At 30.3% G+C, this 27,900-nt stretch overlaps 1 protein-coding gene across 2 annotated transcripts; it reads left to right on the forward strand.

Annotated features, from left to right (window-relative positions):
- Positions 1 to 17,218: 17,218 nt before the first annotated feature.
- LOC122504195 (beta-galactosidase-like) lies at positions 17,219 to 27,753 on the forward strand. 2 transcript variants are annotated; one of them, XM_043615134.1, is made up of 9 exons: positions 17,219 to 17,399; positions 18,205 to 18,374; positions 18,466 to 18,616; positions 18,857 to 18,920; positions 19,692 to 19,786; positions 20,599 to 20,829; positions 22,015 to 22,186; positions 23,492 to 23,610; positions 27,290 to 27,753. In XM_043615134.1, exons 1-9 carry the CDS (start codon positions 17,322 to 17,324, stop codon positions 27,713 to 27,715), a joined length of 1,506 nt encoding a protein of 501 aa, XP_043471069.1. In that variant the 5' UTR covers positions 17,219 to 17,321; the 3' UTR covers positions 27,716 to 27,753. The 2 variants fall into 2 exon arrangements, with proteins under 2 accessions (XP_043471069.1, XP_043471070.1); XM_043615135.1 differs by having other exon boundaries at positions 17,274 to 17,399; positions 18,306 to 18,374.
- Positions 27,754 to 27,900: the final 147 nt, after the last annotated feature.

Here is a 27,900-nt window from a genome sequence, read left to right on the forward strand (position 1 = left end):
AGAAAAAGAGAAAGAATAAGAGAGAATAAGCGAAAATAAGACATTAAGAAAGAATAAGAGACAATAAAAGAAAATGACAGAAAATGAGATACAAAAAAAAAATACCCAGTGAGAAATTTCTCACCGGTCCAATATCGGTCCAATATTGGGAGCCAAGAGACCGATCATCGGTCCAATAAAGGCTCCCAATATTGGACCAATATGGGCTGATGCTTGGGATGTAACGGCATCGCCAATCATCGGTTGTCAATATTGGTCCAATATTGGCCGAATATTGGCAACCAAGAGAAAAAAATTTTTTTAAATAAATTTTTTTTAATTAAATAATAATAATAAAAAATTAATGTTTATAATTTTTGTTTAATATATTTATTTGTTTAATTATTTATTTTTAATAATTCATGTAAATAATAAATAATTTATTATTTATAAATTATAATTATTTAAAAATGCAGCAGCTATTAGAAAATAGCATTCTGCAAAAAAATTCTATCATTGAAAAATCAATGATAGGCGAGAGAAATCCGCGTCTTTAAATAGATTCGCAGATGATAGACAAGAGATATCCGCGTCATTAAACGGATTCGCAGATATACTCTGGTCTCGCGACGAATCTCTCGATACTTATATACACTGGAGTCGCCGTGTCAGTTGCGAGAACGGTTACAGCGTCCCTCTTTCGGCGGAGATAAGAATTGTCACGTAAACTGCGGGTATAATAAGGCGGTCGGTAAAGCGATTTAGCAGTTTACGTGACAATTCTTATCTCTGCCGCAAGAGGGACGCTGTAACCGTTCTCGCAACTGACACGGCGACTCCAGTGTATATAAGTATCGAGAGATTCGTCGCGAGACCAGAGTATATCTGCGAATCCGTTTAATGACGCGGATATCTCTTGTCTATCATCTGCGAATCTATTTAAAGACGCGGATTTCTCTCGCCTATCATTGATTTTTCAATGATAGAATTTTTTTGCAGAATGCTATTTTCTAATAGCTGCTGCATTTTTAAATAATTATAATTTATAAATAATAAATTATTTATTATTTACATGAATTATTAAAAATAAATAATTAAACAAATAAATATATTAAACAAAAATTATAAACATTAATTTTTTATTATTATTATTTAATTAAAAAAAATTTATTTAAAAAAATTTTTTTCTCTTGGTTGCCAATATTCGGCCAATATTGGACCAATATTGACAACCGATGATTGGCGATGCCGTTACATCCCAAGCATCAGCCCATATTGGTCCAATATTGGGAGTCAATCGGCGCCCAGCACGGCAACCAATATTGGACCGATATTGGACCGATTAAAGTCTATTGGCAATTTCTCACTGGGTAATAAGAGAGAATGAGAAAGAATAAAAGAGAATTAACGAGAATAAGAGAATAAGCGAGAATGAGAATGAATAAGAGAGAATGAGAAACAATTAAATTTTAAAAGTAAAATTTGAAGAAAAAAAAATCAAAACTTCACATAGAGATAGTTATTGACTTTAAAATGAAAAATTTGAAAAGGAAAAAAATCTTTATTTTTTTTTACTTCTCTGGAAAAGTGTGATAAATTTTTAGATTTTTGTTGTACAAAAAAGTGTTTTGCACCAAATTTAAGGAAAAAAGCTAAAAAGCAAATTTTATTGTAATTTTATAAAGATACCAAACCTTGAAATTTTTAAAGTCAATACAGTGAGTTCTCGCGAGTCGTTCAATTCTCGAAAATTTTCAAGATCATAAAACTCACGAGTCGTTCAACGCATAAGCCACTCCTCCAAGGCGATTTCAGGGATGTGTGAAGCATATTTATCGCCCCGAAAGACACAATATTCAATGGCTTTGTTCCGTTTAAATTACACAGCACTGAGCACCAGCGCGCGCATACCAGAAATTGAACGACTCGTGAATCGGACACTGATCAGCTGTTGAACGACTGACGAGTTTGAACGACTCGTGAGTTGAACGACTCGCGAGAACTCACTGTAAATCTCAATTTTTTGGACTTGTTTTTAGAAAATGTAATAACTTTTTCGATTCTTGTTGTACAAAAAAGTGTCTAAAGGAAAAGTTTTTTGATTTGGCAGAAAATTTAAGGGAAAAAGCAGAAAAGCAAGTTTTATTGTAATTTTAAAAAGATACCAAACCTTGAAATTTTTAAAGTCAATATATCTCAATTTTTTGGACTTGTTTTTAGAAAATGCAATAACTTTTTTGATTTTTGTTGTTCAAAAAAGTGTCTAAAGGAAAAGTTTTTTGTTTTCGCACAAAATTTAAGGAAAAAAGCAGAAAATGAATTTTTTTTAAGAATTGAGAAAAATACCAAGGTTTGAATTTTTCACAGCAAAGAAATCACAATTTTTTGTACTTTTCGGGAAAACTGTAATACCTTTTTTAATTTTTGTTGTACAGAAAAGTGTCTAAAGGAAAAGTTGTTTGTTTTTGCACAAAATTTAAGAAAAAAAGCAGAAAATCAATTTTTTTTTAAGAATTGAGAAAAATACCAAGGTTTGAATTTTTCACAGCAAAGAAATCACAATTTTTTATACTTTTCGGGAAAACTGTAATACCTTTTTTGATTTTTGTTGTACAAAAAAGTGTTTCTCCAACACTTGCTCTGAAAGGAGTACTTTTCTTGGTAGAAAAGTGTGGCGAAAGTAGAACTTTTCTCAACTGTTCTGAAGAGCGTGGCGAAAGTAAAATTTGGCGTGGCGAAAGTAAATTCAGCGTAGCAAAAGTAATTTTTAGCGTGGCGAAAGTAAATTATAACCTAATTCTTTTTTGTTGTTCTTTGAACGAGATGTATTTTGTATCTAACTTCTTCCCCACTCAAAACATTCGTTTTTTATTATATTAAACATAAGCACACGTTAAATTAAAATTATACGAAACTCACGAAGAAACCTTTCCTCGCAAGGCGTTTGAGAAAACGTAGTGCACAACTCGTGGTGAAAGAACCCACATAGCACCATAGTATGAGGTAAGGTTATGTTGAGTACTAATCGTAAGGCACATAAGGTTACACAATATTGCTGCGGTAGACCTGAGGTGAACTAAAAACTTCCGCCATGGAGGTAAGGTTACATGTTAGGGTGTGGTGAGTATATATGATAAGGCCATGGTAACCTTACACGTTAAGGTTAAGGTAACCTTACACGTTAAGGTTGAGGTAACGTTACATGTTAAGGTTGAGGTAAGGTTACATGTCAAGGTTGAGGTAAGGTAATTATTAAGTTGTAAGGTTGAGGTAAGGTTAAGGTAAGGTTGTGATAAATTTACCAGTTATGGAAAATATTGAAAAAATAATTAATAAATAAATATTCAATTAAAAAGTTAGTTTGTTGCTCTTCTCTATTTTGGAAACCTGACATGAAGCAGAAAATTTTGAAAACAAATTTGGGGGGAATGGGATTCGAACCCGGGATCGACGCGCATAAACCTATCATTCTAACTAACTGAGCTAAGTAGAGAACTGGCAGAAGGAAAATTAATGATGCCTTTAAGGTGAACCAAGAAGATGATTAACTCCTTAAAGGCAATATTAATTTTCCTTCTACCAGTTCTCTACTTAGCTCAGTTAGTTAGAATGATAGGTTTATGCGCGTCGATCCCGGGTTCAAATCCCAGTCCCCCCAAATTTGTTTTCAAAATTTTCTGCTTCATGTCAGGTTTCCAAAATAGAGAGGAGCAACAAACTAACTTTTTAATTGAATATTTATTTATTAATTATTTTTTCAATATTTTCCATAACTGGTAAATTTATCACAACCTTACCTTAACCTTACCTCAACCTTACAACTTAATAATTACCTTACCTCAACCTTGACATGTAACCTTACCTCAACCTTAACATGTAACGTTACCTCAACCTTAACGTGTAAGGTTACATCAACCTTAACGTGTAAGGTTACCTTAACCTTAACGTGTAAGGTTACCATGGCCTTATCATATATACTCACCACACCCTAACATGTAACCTTACCTCCATGGCGGAAGTTTTTAGTTCACCTCAGGTCTACCGCAGCAATATTGTGTAACCTTATGTGCCTTACGATTAGTACTCAACATAACCTTACCTCATACTATTGTGCTATGTGGGAATGATTTTTCTCGAGTGATTGCCGCTCTCGCTACGCTCGAGCCGCAAACTTCACTCTCGAAAAATCACACTTACGCCACTAGTTGTACAATGTACTATTAAAGGCAAAGTTGTTTGTTTTTGCACCAAATTTTAGGAGCAAAGCTGAAAAGCGAATTTTATTGTAATTTTATAAAGATACCAAACCTTGAAATTTTTAAAGTCAATAAATCTCAATTTTTTGGACTTGTTTTAAGAAAATGTGATAACTTTTTTGATTTTTGTTGTACAGAAAAATGTCTTAAGGAAAAGTTTTTTGATTTGGCAGAAAATTTAAGGGAAAAAACAGAAAAGCAAGTTTTATTGTAATTTTAAAAAGATTCCAAACTTTGAAGTTTTCAAAGTCAATAAATCTCAATTTTTTGGACTTTATTTTAGAAAATGTAATTACTTTTTGGATTTTTGTTGTACAGAAAAGTGATTAAAGGAAAAGTTGTTTGTTTTTATTCCAAATTTAAGGAAAGTGAAAAAAACAAGTTTTATTGAAAATTGACAAAAATACCAAAGTTTAAAATTTTCTGAGCCAATAAATCTCAATTTTTTGTACTTTTCTGGAAACCTGTGATAACTTTTTTGCTTTTTGTTGTCCAGAACAGTGTCTAAAGGCAAAGTTGTTTGATTTTGCTCTAAATTAAAAGAAAAAGAGAGAAAAACAAATTTTATTGAAAATTGACAAAAATACTAAAGTTTGAAGTTTTCTGAGCCAATAAATCTCAATTTTTTGTACTTTTCTAGAAAACTGTGATAACTTTTTTGATTTTTGTTGTACATAAAAGTTTGTAAGGGCAAAGTTGTTTGTTTTTGCACAAAATTTAAGGAAAGAGGCAGAAAAAAAATTTGATTGGAAATTAAGAAAAATACCATGTTTTGAAAATTTTTGAGCAAAAAAAAATCAATTTTTTGTAGTTTTCTAGAAAACTGTGATAACTTTTTTGATTTTTGTTGTACAGAAAAGTGATTAAAAGAAAAATTGTTTGTTTTTCCCCTAAATTTGAAAAAATAATAAGAAATAACAAATGTTAATGAATGAAAATGATATAGAATGAGAGATAATGAGAGACAATGAGAAAGAATAAGATAGAATAAACGAGAATAAGAGGAAATGAGTGAGAATGAGAGACAATAATACAAAATAAGAGAGCATGATAGAGAATAAGAGAAAATAAAAGAGAATAAATAAAGAACATTTGTTAAAAAAACAAATGAGTATGTAGGTATTTTCGCACTGAGAATTTACACTTGCTTGCACAAATTGTAAAAATATCGACAAAAATTTATAATTTTTTCGAGAAAAGAGAAAATTTGCTATATTTGTTTGCGGAGTATAAGAAAATCTAATTTTTTTTCCTAAAATAAGAAAACATAAAATGTAGGTACATTCAAAACCAGACGAACATTTATTTGTTTGTACAATTTGCATTATTCTTGGTCGCAAATTAAAGAGGGATTAATGCTTCATGTCACTGGAACAATAAGAATAAGTTTATAATATTTTTGATAGCCAGGGTCCCCACCCGCCCGTATAAGAAAAACGAAAATTGGAAATAAGTTAAAAAAAAATTCATAACTCGAACAATTTTCGACCAAATTCTTGTTTCTTGGTCGCAAATTAAAAAGAGATTAATGCTTCTTGTCACTGGACCAACAAGAATATGTTTAAAAAAATTTTGATATCCAGCGTCCCCAACCGCCCGAATCAGAAAAACAAAAATTGGAAATAAGTTAAAAAAAAATTCGTAACTCGTAAAATTTTTGACTAAATTCATGTCTCTTGGTCGCAAATTAAAGAGGGATTAATGCTCCTTTTCACAGGACCAATAAGAATATGTTTAAAAAAATTTTGATAGCCAGCGTCCCCACCCGCCCGAATCAGAAAAACGAAAATTGGAAATAAGTTAAAAAAAAATTCGTAACTCGAACAATTTTAGACCAAATTCTTGTTTCTTGATCGCAAATTAAAAAGGGATTAATGCTTTTTATCACTGGACCAATAAGAATATTTTTAAAAAAATTTTGATAGCCAGCGTCCCCACCCGCCCGTATCAGAAAAACGAAAATTGAAATATGTCCAAAAAAAATTCATAACTCGAACAATTTTCGACCAAATTCTTGTCTCTTGGCCGCAAATTAAAGAGGGATTACTGCTTCTTGTCACTGGACCAATAAGAATATGTTTAAAAAATTTTTGATAGCCAGCGTCCCCACCCGCCCGTATCAGAAAAACGAAAATTGAAAAAAAAGTTTTAAAAAAATTCATAACTCGAACAATTTTCGACCAAATTCTTGTTTCTTGGTCGCAAATTAAAGAGGGATTAATGCGTCTTGTCACTAGACCAATAAGAATATGTTTAAAAAATTTTTGATAACCAGCGTCCCCACCCGCCCGAATCGGAAAAACGAAAATTGGAAATAACTTCAAAAAAATTCATAACTCGAACAATTTTTGACCAAATTTTTGTCTCTTGGTCGCAAATTAAAGAGGGATTAATGCGTCTTGTCACTAGACCAATAAGAATATGATTAGAAAATTTTTGATAGCCAGCGTCCCCACCCGCCCGTATCAGAAAAACGAAAATATCGAAAAATGTCCAAAAAAAATTCATAGCTCGAACAATTTTTGACCAAATTCTTGTCTCTTGGTCGCAAATTAAAGAGGGATTAATACTTCTTGTCACAGGACCAATAAGAATATGATTAAAAAATTTTTGATAGCCAGCGTCCCCACCCGTCCGTATCAGAAAAACGAAAATTGAAAAAAAAGTTTTAAAAAAATTCATAACTCGAACAATTTTCGACCAAATTCTTGTTTCTTGGTCGCAAATTACAGAGAGATTAATGCTTTTTATCACTGGACCAAAAAGAATATTTTTAAAAAGATTTTGATAGCCAGCGTCCCCACCCGCCCGTATCAGAAAAACGAAAATATGGAAAAATGTCCAAAAAAAATTCATAGCTCGAACAATTTTTGACCAAATTCTTGTCTCTTGGTCGCAAATTAAAGAGGGATTAATGCTTCTTGTCACTGGACCAATAAGAATATTTTTAAAAAATGTTTGATAGCCAGCGTCTCCACCCGCCCGTATCAGAAAAACGGGAATATCGAAATATGTCCAAAAAAAATTCATAACTTGAACAATTTTCGACCAAATTCTAGTTTCTTGGTCGCAAATTAAAGAGGGATTAATGCTTTTTATCACTCAACCAATAAGAATATTTTTAAAAGAATTTTGAAAGCCAGCGTCCCCACCCGCCCGTATCAGAAAAACGGGAATATCGAAATATGTCCAAAAAAAATTCATAACTCGAACAATTTTCGACCAAATTCTTGTTTCTTGATCGCAAATTAAAGAGGAATTAATGCTTCTTGTCACTGGACCAATAAGAATATGTTTAAAAAAATTTTGATAGCCAGCGTCCCCACCCGCCCGTATCAGAAAAACGAAAATTGAAAAAAAAGTTTTAAAAAAATTCATAACTCGAACAATTTTCAACCAAATTCTTGTTTCTTGGTCGCAAATTACAGAGGGATTAATGCTTTTTATCACTGGAGCAATAAGAATATTTTTAAAAAAATTTTGATAGCCAGCGTCCCCACCCGCCCGTATCAGAAAAACGAAAATATCGAAATATGTCCAAAAAAAATTCATAACTCGAACAATTTTTGACCAATTTCCTGTTTCTTGGTCGCAAATTAAAAAGGGATTAATACTTCTTGTCACAGGACCAATAAGAATATGATTAAAAAATTTTTGATAGCCAGCGTCCCCACCCGCCCGTATCAGAAAAACGAAAATTGAAAAAAAAGTTTTAAAAAAATTCATAACTCGAACAATTTTCGACCAAATTCTTGTCTCTTGGTCGCAAATTAAAGGGGGATTATTGCTTTTTAAAATGTGACTTTTGCAATTTTTTCTAAAAACTGTAATATCTAGCGTACGTTGATTTTGCGTTGATTGTACCGTATAGGGCCACCACCCTACTATGTGTGTCGGCGCCTTTGGATTTTTCTGATGGCTGGCGGCCTGCGTGTCGCTAGTTGCACCGAGCCAATAAACATCTAAAGAACAATAGGAAACAACAAAATCAATTGTTTATTAACAATTGAATTTTTTAAAGCTCTGAGCTTCACAAAACTCGAAAATTCGATTGTCTGCTAATTGGCGGATGGAGTATTTTGACTAGTAATTTTGCTATAATTATTTTACTAAAGGAAATTGTTGTTGCCTTTTGTTCGTAGAATATTTGTATTCAACACTATAGTGAAAGAAATTATCGCGAAAAAGAAAGAATGAAGAATTGATAATTTCGAATTATTTTGTTGCGACGCCCATGGATTTGTCAGGTGTCTGGCGGATGGCATGGCGGGTCGCTAGCTTCACGGCACCATAATAAATGTTTTGTCTCAATTAACTAATTTTTTCTGTAATTTCTTTTTTAAATTTAATGCATATCTCCCATTGTATTATATTAATTTTTATTTTCTAATCATTCTAAAAAATGTTTATTACTTTAAAAATAGAAAATAAAATAAAATAGAAAATCAGCAAACTTTTTTTTTCTATTTTTAAAGAAAAATTTGAATATTTTCAAAAAATTGTTATTGAGAAAGAGAAATTAAACAATTTGCTTTTCTTTTAAAAAAAATAATATATAATAATATAATCTTGTAATAATAATAATTTTGACAAATCAAGATCACGCAAATTTTTTCCAATTTTAATACAAAAAAATTAAAGTTTTTAACCAAATTTTGTTTAACAATTAATCAAAATTATAAATTTTTCTCATTTATTTCTAAAAGAATTTCAAAAATTATTTAACGGAATGTTAAATATTATTCAAAAAAGGTAAACAAATTTGAATAGGGTCAGTTGGGGTAAATAGAAACAGATTTGTCAAGTTTCACCAATAACATAAGTTTTTTCTTTTGAATTGGAATACTTTCGGTTTTCTTGTGTATTGAGTTATTATTTCACTTCCGTGGAACAATTTTATGGCGAAGAAAAAAATATGGGTATCATTAAATCGCAATAATCAACTGTTTCTATTTACCTCTAAATTTTTCAACTTTGCAAAAATTTAGGGGTAAATAGAAACAGTTGATTATTTCTTACAAAATTTAAGACAAAATTAATTTCAAGTATGGAAATGTTAAAAGATACAAAGAATTACATAAAAAATTGTGTTATTTATATAATAATTAAAACTAATAAATAATAATGCATTACATAAATTTAAAAATAAATCATGCCAAAAGTTGAAACACATTACCCAAATAAAGGTTAGTTCTCTCCTATTCTCTCATTCTCTCCCGTTATCTCTTATTCTCTCTTATTATAGTGTTGTATTTGATAGAAATAATTTTCTCATTTATATTTTAAGAAATATTATTGAAATTTCTGCTGTTTCTATTTACCCAGAATTTCCAGTTTTTAGGGGTAAATAGAAACAGTCTCCTACTTTTTATTAAAGTTTGCAAAATGAAAAAATCAAAGTTGATTTTTGTTGTAGTATTAATAAGAGATAATTGTAAATTTTAGTATGAATTTTTAGTTTATTTTTTTCCAAATGCGAGTCAAAAAAGTGAAATGGTGTCTTCTTTGACTTTTAATTTTTTATGCAATAGGAAATATTTTTTTATATACTGCTGCTAATTGACAAACGGAAAATGGGAAAATACTTAAAACTTGTTGGGGGTGATATAAGCTTCAAGTTGTAAAGCCGTATTTATTTTTAAACTTTTTTATTTAACTAAGATAACTACTGTTTCGATTAACCCCTTGTTTCTATTTACCCCATCTGACCCTAATTTCTTTTTTTAATTTTTCAATCACGATTTTTAAAAAAATTCTGATTTTTTGGAAGTATGTAATATAAATTTGTATAATTTCCATTTAATGTCTGTTATGCTATGTTTGTACTACACTGTAACAAATTTAGGGAATTGACAGTCACTGGAGTTGGGAGTGAACTTTTTTGAGTTAATTAGTTAGTGCGTACTAAAATAAGTCTGATTTTATTTGTAAAGATTAGAAATACTACGATAATAATTGTTTTGATACAATTAACTATTTTTTTTAAATTTAATGATGAAAAGGAATGAAAATATAAATTGTAATTTTAATTTGTGACCAATTGTATTCCTTTAATAATGAAAATAGAATGTGCACGCGCGCGTATCTAATGCTAGTTATTATAATATATTATAATCATGCGTCCCATAATAAATTTAATTCACTTGGCGGGTTTTTTGAAATCTACGAAATTCACCAAAAAAACTAAAATTCTTGAATTCTGCGTAAATTTTTTTTACCTTTTTTGGAAAAAAGTAGCATTTAGTAGCTTTTTAACAAAATAAGTAGCAAAAAGTAGGCTTGACCAAAAAAAGTGTCAAAAAAGTGGAAAAGTGTGTCACTTCGAAGCCTGCAATTTGCATTGAGAAAAAGAGTACTTTTGTGATGCCTGTTTTACGCCTTAATTATATAGTATTTTATTAACGCAATTATCAACTGCCAATAGTAATATAGTTGAAGAAAAAGAAAATTGTTTAAACTTACAGTGCTTAGTCTCTCACAGCCTTTAACCCATCTCTCCATTATTCCAAATTCCTTTTCAATTTAAAAAAGTCAAACACGCACATTTACACAAAAAAGCACTTGTAAAATAAATAAAATTGAATTAATCTCTATGAATTGAAAGTTTAAAATAATTATTCACATATACATATAGTAAAAAAATAACAAATGACGGAAATTTGTTTCCTAAAATGCGTTTCGAGTTTAAGAAAAAAAAGAAAAAATACGCACTTTCAGATCCAACACTCCCGTAAAATTAAAAACACTATCGTTCTCTTGAAGCAAAAATGTTTTAAATTGCTAAAAACATTGTTTAAAAACAAACTATAATTATACTGAAATCACAATTACCACTATCACAATCACCACAATTAACACTAGCAAAAAAAAAACTTTAAGCTTAAAAAAACACACTATTAAAGAAAAACTCTTTTTTATATTATTATTTTTAAGAGAATATTTCCATTTTACGCGACCGTTCACAAGCGCGGGTAAAACAAGACTGAACATGCAATCTCTCTACGCGCGAGTCTACTGCCGAGTGAGAGGTATGGAGGGAGTGGGGATGAATTCATGCATCGGCGTCGCAAGAGGTGGCGCGGACCTGTATCATTCCCAAGCGCCTCCCTCTACCTCTCTCTCTTTTCAAAAAATTTCAATTTTTTTTAAAAATGTTGATAAAATTCTTGGCAACAATTTAATTATTCTCATAAATAATAAAATTCCTTTCAAAAATCCAATTATTGTTAAAAATTTTTATAAAAGTCGCCTTTTGCACATCTCTAAGAGTTATATAATAATTTCTAAAAACATGACAGACTATAAAAATTTTACTTATGTGCTATTCGATGGGAGATTTTAGTTTTTTCAAAGTAAGTTAATCGATTACAATGAAACTAGGAATTTATTTTAATCTACTCAAAAAGAAATATTTCCACCAAATATTACATTAAAATATTCAGTAGTTTTTGAGATGTCAAAATTTTGGAAAAATTTTGAAATCGTTACATCTTTTTTCCATCTTAACCAAATGACTGAATTCTTTTTGGAAAAAATTCAGCATACAAAAACAAAAAAAATTTTTGTGTTATGTTTATAAAAAATTTTTATAAGCAAAAAAGTTATTAAATAATAATTGAATAACTTGACGGAATTGAATGAAACAAACACTAAAATAATAATCTTATACCTTTAATTTATCTTTAACATTTCGAAAAAAAACTGGCAACGAGATTGTCTTCATGTAATATTTTTGTCCTTTTTCAAGCGTAAACATTACAAGTTTCTGATACTTTACGTGCAAATGGTGCAAATTTAGGTGCGCGTGCAGACCTCTCTTTCTAATCATCTGCGAATTTCCGGTTTCAGATAGAGAGAGAGGTCTGCGCGCGCACCTAACATTCGCAAACCGATAACCTAACCCTAACCACCTAACCACGCTCGCACGCTACGATGACTGGCATTGTACTTGAGGACATTCTTCTTAGATTCAGTCATAATAACTACTCTGTTTAGTTGCAGTAACTAATTTTTTAAGCTCAAGGACTTGGTTGAAATGTAGCCAGCATATGATTTTAAATGACTCAACGATAGTGCGGTAGTTAAAAGTACTGTTGAAAATAGTTATTTTCAGAATTTCTGTAGTAAAATTATCCACTTTTTACTAGTTATAAAAAAATTAAACTTACTATTTTCATATAGTAAAAATAACATAAAAATTGTTACTTTTATGACTTTTGTAGTTATAAAAATAAATGTTTCTTACCACCATAGAGATAAATTATTAAAAGCTAGTAAGAATTGGTTCTTTTAACTACATTATTAAACACAAAAATAACAAATTCCAGCGGTTGTTTTTACTCTTTGGAACAGTAAATTTTAATTTATTTTGCAAATAGCAAGAAATGGATATTTCTACTACTGCACTATTGTTGAGTTGTTCACAATCATAACGTGTAGTAGTAATTTCAACTACATAAAACCAACTATTCAATTTTAGTTCCACTAACTATGGAAGTTTAGTTGAAATGCTGCTGAATATGGTAGTTTTAACTATATTTTTTTAACTGCACATATGTGGATGTTTTTACCACTCACGTTTTTTCTCTGTAAAAAAAATGATCTTTTCAACTGCATAAATAGTAAAAATAACTATTTTCAACAATTGATTTTACTATATGAAAACAGTAAATTTCTTTCTTTTTCTGCAACTAGTAAGAAATTGTTGTTTTAACTACATAAATCATAAAAGTAACAACTTTCAGAGGTTGTATTTACTATATAAAAACAGTAAGTCTCATTTTGTTTGCAACTAATACAAAATAGTTATTTTTGCTACCAGAATAGTAAATAAACTATTTTTAACAATAGTTTTTACTACTACACTATAGTTGAGCCATTTACAAGCATCTGTTAGTTATTTCAACTACGTACAGTAGTAATTTCAACTACATAAAACCAACTAGTTCATTTTGGTTAAACTAACTGAGGAAGTGTAGTTAAAATGCTGCTGAATATGGTAGTTTTAACTACTTTTTTTCCAACTACACAAATGTGGTTGTTTTTACCATTTGCATTTTTTTCTGTGTATAATAATATTTTGAATTACAGTAATTTTATTGTAATTTCTTTTGAATAAAATTAACCTCACAAAATAGGGCAATTTTAAGAAAAACTGACCAAGCCCTGACCAGTTTTTCCCCAAGTAGGTCATTGGTCGGGAACAGCGTCACACACTAATCGGGCACTGGTCAGTTTCCCTACCCAGAGCCACACCAGAGATCGGGAAAACTGTCCAGTACCCTATCAGGCCCACATTTTAATATCTGCACGGGAATATTAACAACCGATGCTTTGGCGAACCCGTTACATCCCAAGCACCAGCTCAATATTGGGAGCCTTTATTGGACCGATGATCGGTCTCTTGGCTCCCAATATATTGGACCGATATTGGACAGGTGAGAAATTTCTCACTGGGTAGATGCTTTGTTTCAATCATTAGTTATGTTTGTTAAAAAAACTGTGTTTGCAGAAAAAGGTGTTGCACTTTTTACAAAATAAATGTGTTCTGATTTCATAAATTTTTGAAGAGCAATATTTTCTGTTATTAAATTTGAACACATTTATTTTGTAAAATGTACAATGCTTATTTTTGCAAACAGAGTTTTGCAGACAAAAATAATTAAAGGTTAAAAAAGCATTTAAATTTGGTTTTTTTTAAATTTAAATCTAAATATTATAAATAGGAAAAAAATTTTAAAACTGTCCAGTTCACGTTCACCTCTACATGCGGTGAAAAGGGGCAACATTGGAAAGAATTTAAACATTTTAATAGCTAAAGAACGTGATTAACGAATTTCAATGGACCGATGAGTTTTTATTTGAAAATTCGTCGTCCATATTGGATCCGCTATTTTGAATTTTGAAAATTGTCCATCACATTCATTATGAGCGAACCAAAAAAACCCCAAGTAAAAAGTTTCAAACGAATCTAATGAGTTTTTGAAAATTTGTCCGCCGTATTGGATCCGACATTATGAATTTTGAAAATTGAATTTCAGATTCATAATTAGCGGCCCCAAAAACGTCCGAGTAACAAGTTTCAAGTGAATCTAATGAGTTTTTAGAAAAATAATCCGCCATATTAAATCCGCCATTTTGAATTTTGAAAATTGAATTTTAGATTCCCAATGGAAAATTTACAACTGGCGTAGTACTGCGCCAGCACTGGCAGCACTGGCGGCAAGGCTGAGAGCCAGCACTGGCTTGACAAATTCATAATTATAAATAATTTAACAAGAAAATGGTAAATAATATTAATAAATAGTTATTATTCATAAAATATTTCTCTTCTTAAAGAAATTCTATTAAAGATGGAGACTAACAATATGGATATAGTAAATGAAGTAGAAAAAAATTGTTTATAACATTTAAAATTTAAATAATAAACAATTACAGTAAGTGTGCATTAGATTTTCATATTTTAGTACCTAACGATTGGAATCTAGAAATATCGCAAACCTTATGAAAATAAACAAAAATGCTGACGAGGGGAATAGAACCTACGACCTACGGACTAACAGACTAACGCTCTAACCACTATGCTAACGACACATGTGTACAGTAAAGTATTAACATCTCAGTATCATTCAGACATACAATTATTGAGTCAAAGATGAGAAAAAAATAGGGATACGTTAGAAATAATAAATTGAAATAAAATAAATTAAACTACATTTTTAATAATTAATTTAAATTACTTTACTGCATTTAACATTTTACGTAATTCTTAAATTACGTGGTAATTTTTTAATAATTTTTTATTCATAGTAAGAAGTATAATAGTATTTTAATAGGAACCAAATTATTATTGAGATTAAAGTTTAAATTTTGTTTATAATTTTAATTTGTTTAAATAATTTATTATTTACAAAATTAGACAATTATGTTAAATTGTTATAATTAAATTTAATAAAAATAAAGAATGAACAACTGAAAAGTAAAATATTAATTTTTTTCAATAAATTTATATTTATAAACATTCATAAACTTTTTTTATAATTTTTTTTCAAGTTTATGTCAAAAAAGCAATGTTGGCAAAGAGCGTCATGAACAATTTTTCTATACTCAGCCAGCACTTGCCGCCGTGGCTTGTCCAAGCTTTGGCGAAACAAAAATTCTGTACTGCGCTAGCACTAATTGTGGAGGCTCGGCTAGACTACGCCGAACAATCGTCTCAGTACTAAGCCAGTGGTGAACATCGGCACTACACTGGCATTTCCCATTAGGTTCATAATTAGCGACCCCAAAAACCCCCGAGTAACAAGTTTCAAGTGAATCTAATGAGTTTTTAGAAAAATTGTCCGCCATATTAAATCCGCCATTTTGAATTGTTAAAATTGGACTTCAGATTCCTGATCAGCGACTCTTAATACCCACGAGTAACAAGTTTCAAGCTGATCTAAACACTTTTAACAATTACGTCCATTCGGGTAAATTCTGCAAAGAAATTTGATCTTCAGACTCCATTTTTGAGCCGCCATTTTAATTTTTAATTTTCTCTATAGTCCTATCTTGTAGCATATATATTTATGTCACGTTATTTGTAACATTTAGCATTATTTTTCTGCTATTTCGTAGAAGAAAAAATTGGGAATTAATCAAAAATTTGAAAAAAATCGGAATTATTTTATAAAAAACATTAATAACTTTTTTGTTTATAAATTTTTCCTTTTGTTTATAACTCTATTCGATAGAGCGCATATGAGAACGATGAGAACATAAGAAATGATGATTGATGAATTTTTCTATTGATTTTTAAGTACCGAAATAAGTCCTCAAACTTCATGCCAAAATTTTGTACATTTAGGCCTTAAAGGGATAAAGTAGAGAAAGTGTAGATTTATGTCGTTTTTGAAATTTTTTTCTAAACATATGAGAAATAGTTTAAATATTCATTTGTTTATTAAATAAACAATTTATTTTGCATAAACAATCAAAGTTAACAAAAATTTTTATTGTAATTCAAAAAGACATAATTTGTCTATATACTCACTAAATTCTATTAAATTTTATTAACAAGGAACAGTGAACAAGCTCTGAGCCAGTATACGAATTCGAGTAAAAACCGTATTGGGACGTTTGACTCAATCTTTTTTTCATCCGCCGAATACGGTCTTATTTTAGCATTAAAATTAAAATCCGATTTTGATTTCGATAAGAAACAGTGAATATTTGTTAAAAATTCGTAAAAGCAAAGTTTGACAAGCGCGACTGAATTTACCATGTGAATAAATGAAGTGGTAAGTTTAAATGGACTAAAAGAAATCTACTGTTACCGACAGAAAGTTCCTAGAGAATTGTAAAACAATGAAATTTCATTGTTTTGTTGAATTTACCACAATTCTGTAGGAACTTTCTGTCGGTAAAAGTAGAAATATTCTTTATTGTTTTATTATTCTGCTGGTAAATATTTAAACAATGTTCTTATGTATAAAAGTCTCGTATTTGTTTTAATGGTGTAATGTTATTATTCGGTACTTATTTGCATTTGGCATTATTGTTATTCATAATGGCAAATTTTTTTAAAAAATAAATTTAGTTTTTAAAAAATCAACCAATGAAAAGGCAGAATTCAGTTGGAATTATAAAGAATATAGAAAGTGGATAAAACGCGTCAAATTAGTGCCTTATTCCTTTATATGGAGAAGGCATTTCTAAGCACGACTGTATCATTTGCGTTTCAAAATTGCCAGGGTGTCGCCAAAAAATTCTTTAAAATTTGCATTTTTCAACAGATTATAACTTACCTCCCCCCCCTTTATTTTCATGAAAAAGTGTTTAATTTTTTACTAGCAAGGAATCAAGACTTTGACTTTTATAATAAAAATATTTAAAAAATTTAATTTTCTTTGCGCAACGTTATCGTAATCGTGATTTATTTGTCATCTTTGTATTTAAACGAAAGAATTTTATCTTGATAAATTGGTTTTATCAAAGTTTAATTAAATGTACAAACAAGTGACCATCATCTGTACTGTTGATGAAATAAGATTTACTTTTTAGTGTACCCTTTTTTAATATTTTTAGTGAAAAATTGATTGAATCATGTTGTTTGTGTCTTTTTCATTATTAGCAGTAATCACTACATTAACAACATTAGTATCAACAGACTCTAGTAATTTGGTAATAAAAACTCTGATATTTATAAATTTATTTGTTAAATGTACACAGTGGAGGATCCAGGGGGGGGGGTGCGGTGTTGAGGTCATGACCATCCCCTTTGGAGTTTATTTTAATTTTTTTAGCACTTTTAAGCAATTACAAACGTTTATTTACAAAATAAATTCAGGCCATATAAGTCAAATGAAAGAAAATTTAATAATTTTAAAACTGAAAAATAATTTCTAAATTACAAATAAATACTTTATCCTAAACTATATTCAAAGTTTAATAATTTTTTCTAATCTATACATGTATTATATAATGTAAAAAATTAAAGATTTATTGTTTTACAAACATGTAAATTTTTATATCAAAGTGTATGAATATTCCCCAAGTGACATTTGACCAAATTTACATGTCTAAACTATTTTTACGAAATGTCAAAATTAATCAAACACAGTTTTAGGTCTTGTAAAATTATATTTTTAAAACATATTATTATTCGATTAATTAAAAATATGTGCATTAGTTAACTTTATAAAATTCAAGTTTTAAAAATGGTTTTTTTTTTAAATTTTTAGTAATTAATTATTATTGAATAAATTATACAAAAAATGTGTATCTTTTAATTATTTTTATTTTTACTTGTGAAAATTTCTTTTAAAAATATTTAAACTAGAAAAATATCTGCCAAATAATTTAAAAAAAAACTGTTTTGCGCGCTTTGTGAGAAAACATTGCGCTGGGCAATGAGATCAAATGTTGTGCAGGGTATAAAAAAAAAGAAATCTTTTTTTATGATTTTTTTTTTGTTGAAAATGTACAGGAGTTGCTCGAAAATAGCTTTACGGTGGACTATGAAACTAATCAATTTCTTCTGGATGGGAAGCCATTTCGATATATTTCTGGAAGTTTTCATTATTTTAGGACACCAAATCAATATTGGCGTGCAATTTTGAAGAAAATGAGAGCTGCCGGATTAAATGCTGTCTCAACGTAGGTATTTTTAAATACTATTTATTTCAGTACGCAGCCTTGTATACTTTTTTATAGTGTAATTTATTTAAATTTTTTTCAAAACACTTAGATACATAGAATGGAGTACTCATGAACCGGAACCAGGTAAATGGATTTGGAAAGATGATGCAAATGTTACTCAATTTATTCAAATTGCAGAAGAAGAAGATTTACTAGTTATATTGAGACCAGGTCCATATATCTGTGCTGAAAGAGATTTAGTAAGAAATTAATAATAAATAATTGTCAGTAAGCTACACGACCCCTACTTTTTTTATGACTTTAATACAACTTTTAACCCGAAAACTACAGTAATTAAAATATTTTTTTTTTATTTTCAATAAACTACTACAATTCTCAACTAGATGCTGCTTCTAGACTGGATTATCCAGGCATCAGGACGTCTAGCTAGAAGCAAGTTTTGTCAGTCTCGGTTACTTACTAAAATATTCCTTTTGTAGGGTGGATTACCTACTTGGCTTTTAAACGTAACGTCGGAAATAAAATTAAGAACAAATGACAGATGTAAGTATTTAAGAAATAATACAGATTTCAATCTTTTTTGCATTAGACAGCCCTAAATGGGGTTTTTAAAAAAAAAAATTGGACAAAAAATACAAGATTTGAATTTTTTGTTAAAAATAAAAATAGCTATTAATTTTTATAAATATTGGTAAATTGTATACTTTATAATTTTATATACATCAATCGATGTATATATAAAATGCGTTTTATGTACATTTTCTTGCCAGAAATATAATGTAGATATATTTGTGACTGTAGTACACTTGCAAAATATTAGTCAAGTCCGTCAAAACACATACAAGAAAAAATTTGGCCTCGCAAGAATTAGTGACATATACGCAAGCAAAATTCTAAAAGAAAAGTATATGTCGGAAATTATTTTCAAGAAATTTTCAGCAATTATTACGTGTGTGGAATTATTACCAGATTCCTATAGCGGAATTTTTCAAAAAATTATTGAAAAATTTCGTTAGGAATTTGCACAAAGTTTGTAAAAAATTCGTTCGCGAAAAAGTGGTAGAAAATTATTGAAAACAATTTACGGCAATTATTACGTGTGAAATTACTACTGGATTCCTAGCGGAATTTTCATAAAAAAATTTTCGTATAACAAACGGAATTTCATTTAGATTTCCGTGCGTGTATAATACGTGTAATATCAAAAAATAATTTTTAATTTCTTTACCCCTTTCTCTATAGCATATATATTTCAACTTTTATCATTGAATTCTGAAAATTTACATATATTATTGTAATTTACATATTTTACAGGGTACATGAAATATGTACAAAGATATTTGGAAACTGTATTGATAAAAATAAAATCACTTCTCAGAGGTAATGGAGGTCCTATCATAATGATACAGGTTAGTATTAATTTAAATGTTTTTTGTACCATTAAACGACTTTCTGAGAAATATATACTGTTCAAATCTGACTAAAATTTTTGATCGACTTACCAAAGTTTCTAATATAGTGTTTGTTTGATTAAACAACTTTCACTTTTAAGATTGTTACACTTGAAAAAATTTTGCCTACACTGAGAGAAAAGAAGGTACACTGCTGTTCATTTGGAGGTTGTGTATCGCAATTCAAATTTGGATCAACTGCGCACTCTAAAGGAGAGTCCAGAATAGAGTCGAAGTCGGTATGAACGCGCTGATATTAACGCGCTCGTCCATATGGAATACATAGGACGAGCGCGTTGTATCAGCGCGTTCATACCGACTTCGACTCTATTCTGGACTCTCCTTAAAGGGGCGTGTAACGCGCCCCTTTAGAGCGCGCTGCTGACTCTTGACTCGTGGGACGCAGTGAGCTCGCATGGTCTCCATAACCTAGGTTATTTGACCATGCGGTCTCACTGCGTCCCACGAGTCAAGAGTGCGCTGTTGATCCAAATTTGAATTGCGATACACAACCTCCAAATGAACAGCAGTGTACCTTCTTTTCTCTCAGTGTACATATATAACTTGTAATAAAAAAGGAATTATATATCTTTCTGCAATAATTAACTATTCATTTTCAGTTGTATTTATTCTTATTGCAAATGATGAATTAAATGTACTTATTAGTAATGATTCTTCTAATATTGGATATTAGAATTTTAGTATGTAATTAAATTTGTATTGTGTTTGACTAATTAGCAAAGAATTATTTTTGTTCTATTCTGTTACAGGTAGAGAATGAGTACGGAAGCTTCAATGCCTGTGATTTTCAATATAAAAATGCACTGAGAGATATATTTTTCAAACATGTAGAATCAAATGCTGTTTTATTTACAACAGATGGACCTCAAGAAACTATGCTTCAATGTGGAATTATTCCTGGTGTTTTTGCAACAATTGATTTTGGACCTTCCACAAATGTATCTAAAAATTTTCAAATTTTGCGTAAATTTCAACCAAAGGTAATTGCTAGTTTAAATTTCTAGTTTAAACTTTTACTAATAATAATCATTCTCTGCCAACACAAAAGTAGTTGTAATGTCATTTGTACCACACTACAATAGTACTCTAGTTACTTTTAATGAAATAGAAAAAGAGTATTGAAAACATTGTGCTACAGCGAGAGAGCAATATTATGTATAATAGAATCTCCCGAAAAGATGAGGTTTTTTCAAATTATTTTTCAAATATTATATTCCATTTATCGCGGTTCTGAAATTCGACGCTGTCGCAATAATTGGCAGGAATAAACATTTCAGATTTACTCATCGTTGTACATTATATATCCTTTTGATTTGACTGTATCTATAGAAACATACATTTATAAAAATGGAAATTCCAAGTTCTTTTTAAACGCGACAATGTTTTTGGAAAAAATCTGCAGTCAATAACGTTCACGCGCAGGTAAGCGGAACAGGATGAATTAGACTGAATCCTTATACGTTTAGTAATTTTTTAAATAGGTTGCGTTTCCAATTAGCTACCTAGCTTCTTGTTCGCAGTTGTAATAGTTTGATGGGTTCCGAATCTTTATTCGGAAATCTTTTCGTTTTTGGGATGTCCTCCGCGTCAAACGAGTAAAACTAACCTTCACATAGTTAACCGCAGTATTATAGTACTGCTTATATACATGTCCATTTGGACATGAGAGACTGCGGTCAATATTTTTTTATATTATGTTTAAAAATAATTTTACCAATTTAATAAAATATATAGTCAGTTAATTTTGAGGCATCATTTCCTGGCAAATGTTTAAAAATGTTACAAGTTTTAATTTTTTTCAAATAATTCAACAATGGTATTTAGTAATATAATATATTTTGTTGCAAAAAACAATTTTTGGAATTCTCATTTTAAACAATCCAAAAAACATTTACATCTACATATTACATTGCCAGGCAAAGTTGCCTCTAGATTGCATTAATATTGCCTTGCAAGGCTTCAAAAGATTAGTATGCGCAATGTTTCCACAGGGCGAAAATAATTAATGTTTAGACAATATTGACACGCGATTGAGCTTAAATTATTTATTGGAATGTAAGTCATGTTGGTGAATCTTATTTGGTAATTTTACTGGTCTGCTATTTAGAGCACATGTTTTACGTGATTTTTAAATAATATTTTTAATATGGATTTAAAATTCTTAGGGACCTCTTGTAAACTCGGAATATTATCCAGGATGGTTAACACACTGGGGAGAGCCTATGCAGAGAGTTTCAACACTGAAAGTAGTAAAAACTTTAGATGAAATATTGTCCATTGGAGCATCAGTAAATATATACATGTTCTTCGGAGGAACAAATTTCGGGTTTAAATCAGGTAGGATTTGCCCCCACCCTATTCAGCAAATAAAGACATTACAAAAAGTTATATTTAGAGTAGAAGGGGGTATGTAGTGCACTTTTCTTTCCAAGACTCCTGTGGTCGAAATTTTCAACCAATTTTGATCAATAAGGACTCGTTAGAAAGACAATGTTTCTAGCTACATTTATGGTGTAAATTATTTTTTTGTAGATGTAGATGGAGCTTTTCTATATCCAAAAAACTAAAGGCACTTTTTTTCGACATTCTAAAATTTGTGGGGCAATGTAGTGCACCACTTTATTAGTCAAATAAAAAGCAGAGAATATAAATTATAAACGATTTTATTTTATTAGATATAATATTAGGAACAGAAGAAACTTGAAAAAAAATAAATTAGTAGTGATGCCCACGAGCCGAGACTTTGCATGTAAAAACCGAGACGAGATCGAGACTTTGCATGATATCATCTCGTCTCGTGGACAGCACTATAAAGTAGAGATTTCTTTGGCCCTGTGTTAAATAAAACTGAAAGAGACCTGCAAAAATTTACAAAAAGAAAATATGTTTAAATAATACATATTTACGGTACTCTGTATAAATAATTGCACTACATTGCCCCCAAGCACTTTCTTCACGTTGACTTCAATATCTCAATAAAAACAAAATTAAGCGTCAAAACAATACTAAATTTGTGTTGAGAAGTAAATTTTACATGGAAAATCACTTTCCTGATACTTTTTTAACGAGCCTTACATTTTTTTCAAGTCACTAAAAAAACGAAAATATGGTTTCGAAATCTAGTGTTTTTAAAGTGACACCCCAACTTCTTTTAAAAGAAGCACAATAAAGCCAAAATGATATACATTACTATAATTTGATATCTTAACCCTACCATACCAACGGCAAGTAATTCAATTCATTCGTTTAGTCAGTAAAGCCAGTGCACTACATTACCCCCCTCTACTCCATATTTTAATTTTTTTAGTAAAGATGAATAGAAAGTTGGTCAAGGTCTCAATTCAAAGCAAATATTTTCTACTTTTATAAATAATATGAAAATAATACATTAATAAAACGAGTTTTTCATTGTTTAAATGCAATTAGCAATGAATTAAATGTTTAATTTTTTTTGGGTAAATTTTAAACAAATGTGGTTTTTTAACAAAGGGTTGGTTTAAGAAAAAATCTTGTAGGACAAAAAGTGTTTTTTTACCATAACCAAAAGTCTTTGACTCAAGGGAGATTCACCAGGGAATTGTAAAATTGCTCAAATATACAATTAAAATATAATTATTACTACACATGTATTGTAATACGCAGGTGCTAATACTGATCCAAACTTTAGACCACAACTGACTTCTTATGATTACGATGCTCCTTTGACGGAAGCTGCAGACGTGACACCAAAGTATTTTGCAATGAGAGATGTTATTAAAAGTGTAAGTAAATGTATGTATTTGCAAAAGTTTTCTTCATATGTGACGCTCCACGAGAAAAGGGACCTTATGACTTACAGACGAGTTTTGCAGGAAAGGCATTTAAAGTGGAACCACTCTCATTGGTCAAGACGTTCCATTGAAAGTCAGCCCCACTACTCACAACACATTGATAGTTATCCATGTTACACGAAGCGCACGAGTTGTTCGTACATAACCTGTGTAGTTGTATTAGAAAGTAGAGGGGCTGATTTTCTAAACATCCGGGTGTAAACACTCAAAAGGTTCATTTTTAAACATTGATAACAAAAAAACCTATAAGTAAAAATTATTTTTGCCTTTTGCATATGAAAGAGCAACTCAAAAAGTACAGAATGATATAAATAACTCAAAATTAATTTTTTTGCAGCTAAGGTCCCTTTTCTCGTGGAGCGTCACATATTTTGTTTGAAACTTTATATTTAGTTTGATATATAAATTTTTATAAAGTGTTCTTTTCAGTTTCTCAAGGCTTATTGATTTTTTATTTCATTATCGTATAATTAAATGTGGACGTCCACATGAAAAGGGCACTATTGAAGTTATCTATATAAGCGTATTTCTGGCAAAATTTGGAAAATTTTGAGTCGTCTTGGAATTTTTTTGGTTAAAAATTCGCCGAGTTACAACTAATAAATTGTTGTATCTCTGGTTCTTCTTGAAAGTTATTCAGATCAGAATCGTTTCCAGTTCAGGGCACCTTGAAGATAAAAAACCAACAGGTTTTAAATTTTCAAAACTATCCCCCCCCCTCTTAGTTTTGAAAATACGAAAAATCGACAATATGGGCCCTTTTTTAAAAAGGAGACGCATGCATTTCCCCTAAACGCCAAGTCGTCGAATGTTCAAATAGTCGAATATACTTTATCACTTTAATCACTTTTTATCTCTCCTTCTGTATAAATCTTTTCAATAACGACACGAAACTAAATTAACAAATTAGATTTAGTTTCGTGTCGACTCAAAACAAAAGATTGAAAATAGTACATTATGCAACAAGGGAGGTAAGTCCGAGTTTTTCAATATTGTGCTAGGTCATAAACTCGGACTTATCTCCTTTGTTGCATACCTTGCTTTATACAACAAAGGCGTATTTTGGTCACTTTATCTACTTGTACAGGCGCGTACCAAGTTCTCCCATATAACCCAGCTGGTCAATAAAGTAACCATTATAGCCCTAGGGAGATAAAGGATACTTTATTGACCTGTGAGCGGTCAATAATGTACCCTTTATCTCCCTAGGGCTATAATGGTTTCTTTATTGACCAGCTGGGTTATAAGGTAAAACTTGGTACGCGCCTGTACAAGTAGATAAAGTGACTATAATACGCCCGAGTTGTATAAACATAATTATTTAGTGTCAATCACAGAAAAATTGTTTCCCGTGACTTACGTAACTATAAGCAACGTAAGTAATTAATTACGTTACTATAGTAACTTACATAATTAAAGGAAGTTACGTATGTCTTTCTATCCCCAAAATTCTATATGTCTTTCCAACTTTTTACTTCCAGTAGGGCTATTATGAAAAAATTAACACAATATCCAAATTTTCAGGCTGGAGTCCCATGATAGCGTTTTGCGTTGCGTTTTGTAACTAAGCTATAAGTGTGAGAGAGATACAGATATATGTTTGCTCTATTTGCACTCATGGCCTAGTTACAAAACGCAACGCAAAACACTACCATGGGACTCCAGCCTCATTTCGATAATTAGGTACAAAAAAAAGACTCCAACATCAATATCTCTGGTTCTTCTGAAAAGTTATTCAGATAAGAATTATTGTTTACAGTCCATCAGGACACGTTAAAGGCCAACGCAGAATAGATCTGTAACCGGAACCGCAATCGTAAGCGTAACCGTAAGAATGAGTTAAAGAAGGATAGGTATATTGTTTATCCTTCTCTAACTCATTCTTACGCTTACGGTTACGATTGCGGTTCCGGTTACAGATCTATTCTGCGTTGGCCTTCAAGATGAAAAATCAACAGGTTTTAAGTTTTTCCACACCTCCATTTTTAAAATATGGATTACTTTTGCAAATGGCCGACAAAATGGTCCCTTTTTATTTTTCTCTCTTCTCTCTCTCTCTATCTTAAAAAAGACATGGAGTGGAAACGTCGAATGTATCGAAAAGTATCAAAGTAAAGAATGGGCAATGAGGATGTAAAATCTTAATAGAAGGGTGTTTTCAAAATTGTTTGGACATGTGAAGGTGGCGCTGCAGTCGTATGTTATTTAAAAAGAGCGCGAATATATAAATTTTATTTTTGTTAAGAGAAAGTACTCATAATAAATCTTATTTTGCATTGTCGAAAAAAACGTCAACATTTCAAATATAAATAAGCAAATTATTAACTGAAAAAATTTGAATATTATTATTAATGAAATAATGGACTTGGACAATGGACATATAAAAACTAGCACCGTAGACGGCCGCTTGCGGCCGTCGGAGGAGCTAGTTTTTCTAAAGAAACAATGAAATCAAACAGTTAAATTATCTATAAATTAATGGAAACCGCATGATTCGACTTGTCAAAACATGTAGATTGATGATAAAAAATTTTTTAAAATTAAGATTTTGCTCCAAAATTACTAAATTGAAAAAATCTCGAAAACAAGAACCGACAATATGTGACCGGGTCTGAGAAAAGGGACCTACTTACCAAAAAATCGATTTTTTTATGATGGTTTCTTATAGTTTAAGGTCCTAGAAATACAATGCAATTAGTCCCGATTGTTAAAAAAAATTTTTTGCAATTGTTTAAACCAAAAAAAAAAATTTTTTTTAAATTTTTTTTATGAAAATATACAACTAATTTTAAGACAAAAATTACTCTTGGTTGTCAAAGTGTCAAGAATATTTCCCCTAAATCTTAAATTGAATGCCTAAACCATTTACAAAAAATTCGACTTAATTCCTCAAAGATAATCCCCAAGTATACCCGTCATCGGCAACCTGGTCGTGCAAGTCAAAAAAAAAAACTATGGATTATTGTAGAGTTCAGAATTATTCATTATTGTATCAGTTCTGAACTTGCATAAAAAATTTCAGACCTCTGGGACATCCAAAAGTCTTTTAAATTAATTTTGAAAATTCCATAATTTGACTTTTGCAAAGTAAACTGTTTATAACAATTACAGGGTTGTTTGAACAATTATTTAACCATAAAAATCGGATTCAGCATAAAAAAATACATAAAGAACACTCATCATGTTAATTTAAATGTAAAATGTTTCAAGAAATCCAATTTATTTGGATAGAAAACTTTAAACGCGTTTTTCTCGAAAAGTTAATTTTGGTAAGTGGTCCCTTTTCTCAGACCCGGTCACATATGAGCCCTTTTCATGTGGACGTTCACAAATAGTCTTAAAAATTTTTGTAGATTTTTAACTTGCTTGTTCAGATGCAAAGAAAAGCTCGGGATGAGGGGGAAAGTAAGATCGTGTTGTTACTTTCTGGGCACAGGAAATTTATACAGCTGCGGTGAAAGTCATTACGCCAATGATATAAGAATTATTATAATTTTATTTAAACACTTTGGAATAAATAATTTTCATGTTTTCTAAATTAAAAATGTGGGGTTATAATTTTTAAATATTTTAAAAGTTTGTAGGTATAATATAAATTTGTTTGTTTTAGTACATGCCCTTGGAAGATTTGCCTATTCCTGCTGGAAATAAAAAGAAAAATTATGGTATTACTGTTCTGGAATCCGTGATAAATCTTTTTGATCCTGTCGCAAAATCTTTATTCGGCACAATAGTTGTACAAACCAATAAAATTCCAAATTTTGAGGAATTACAAATTCTGCCCTTGCAGTTGGTTCTATTCGAAACACAGTTGCCCTTAAAAAACGAAACATCCACAATTTTAAAGACACATGTACACGACAGATGTTATGTTTACATAAATCGTCAGTTAACTGGAATATTAAGTCGCATGGACAGAAAATTCGATTTGACTATACATAACCCCTATGGGAAACATTTAACACTACTTGTTTCAAATGAAGGACATGTAAATTACGGAGAAAACATTAAGGACTATAAGGTATTGATCAAGTAAATAGTTTCTTTTCAAATAACTTCTTTTTTAATACCGTAAACTGGGGCTATTAGGAACAAAATTCTGTTTTCGGGTGGAGTTGATGCTATCGGCGCCGTTTATCGATAAATTGTGTTACTTGCTTTTGAAAAATTGTTGCTGCGGTAACTGGCAACACTTTTCAATGCAATAATTGTGATTATTAA

Source organism: Leptopilina heterotoma, unplaced genomic scaffold (assembly GCF_015476425.1).
Source record: "Leptopilina heterotoma isolate Lh14 unplaced genomic scaffold, ASM1547642v1 Lhet_2843, whole genome shotgun sequence".
In the NCBI taxonomy this organism is placed as follows: domain Eukaryota; kingdom Metazoa; phylum Arthropoda; class Insecta; order Hymenoptera; family Figitidae; genus Leptopilina; species Leptopilina heterotoma.

Excerpts from the sequence above, each read along its gene's own strand:
- LOC122504195 (XM_043615134.1), top strand. The coding sequence starts at position 17,322 with ATGTTGTTTGTGTCTTTTTCATTATTAGCAGTAATCACTACATTAACA. Across the intron at positions 18,921-19,691 it reads ATTAAGAACAAATGACAGAT|GGTACATGAAATATGTACAA; the intron begins GTAAGTATTTAA and ends CATATTTTACAG. Across the intron at positions 23,611-27,289 it reads TGAGAGATGTTATTAAAAGT|TACATGCCCTTGGAAGATTT; the intron begins GTAAGTAAATGT and ends TGTTTGTTTTAG.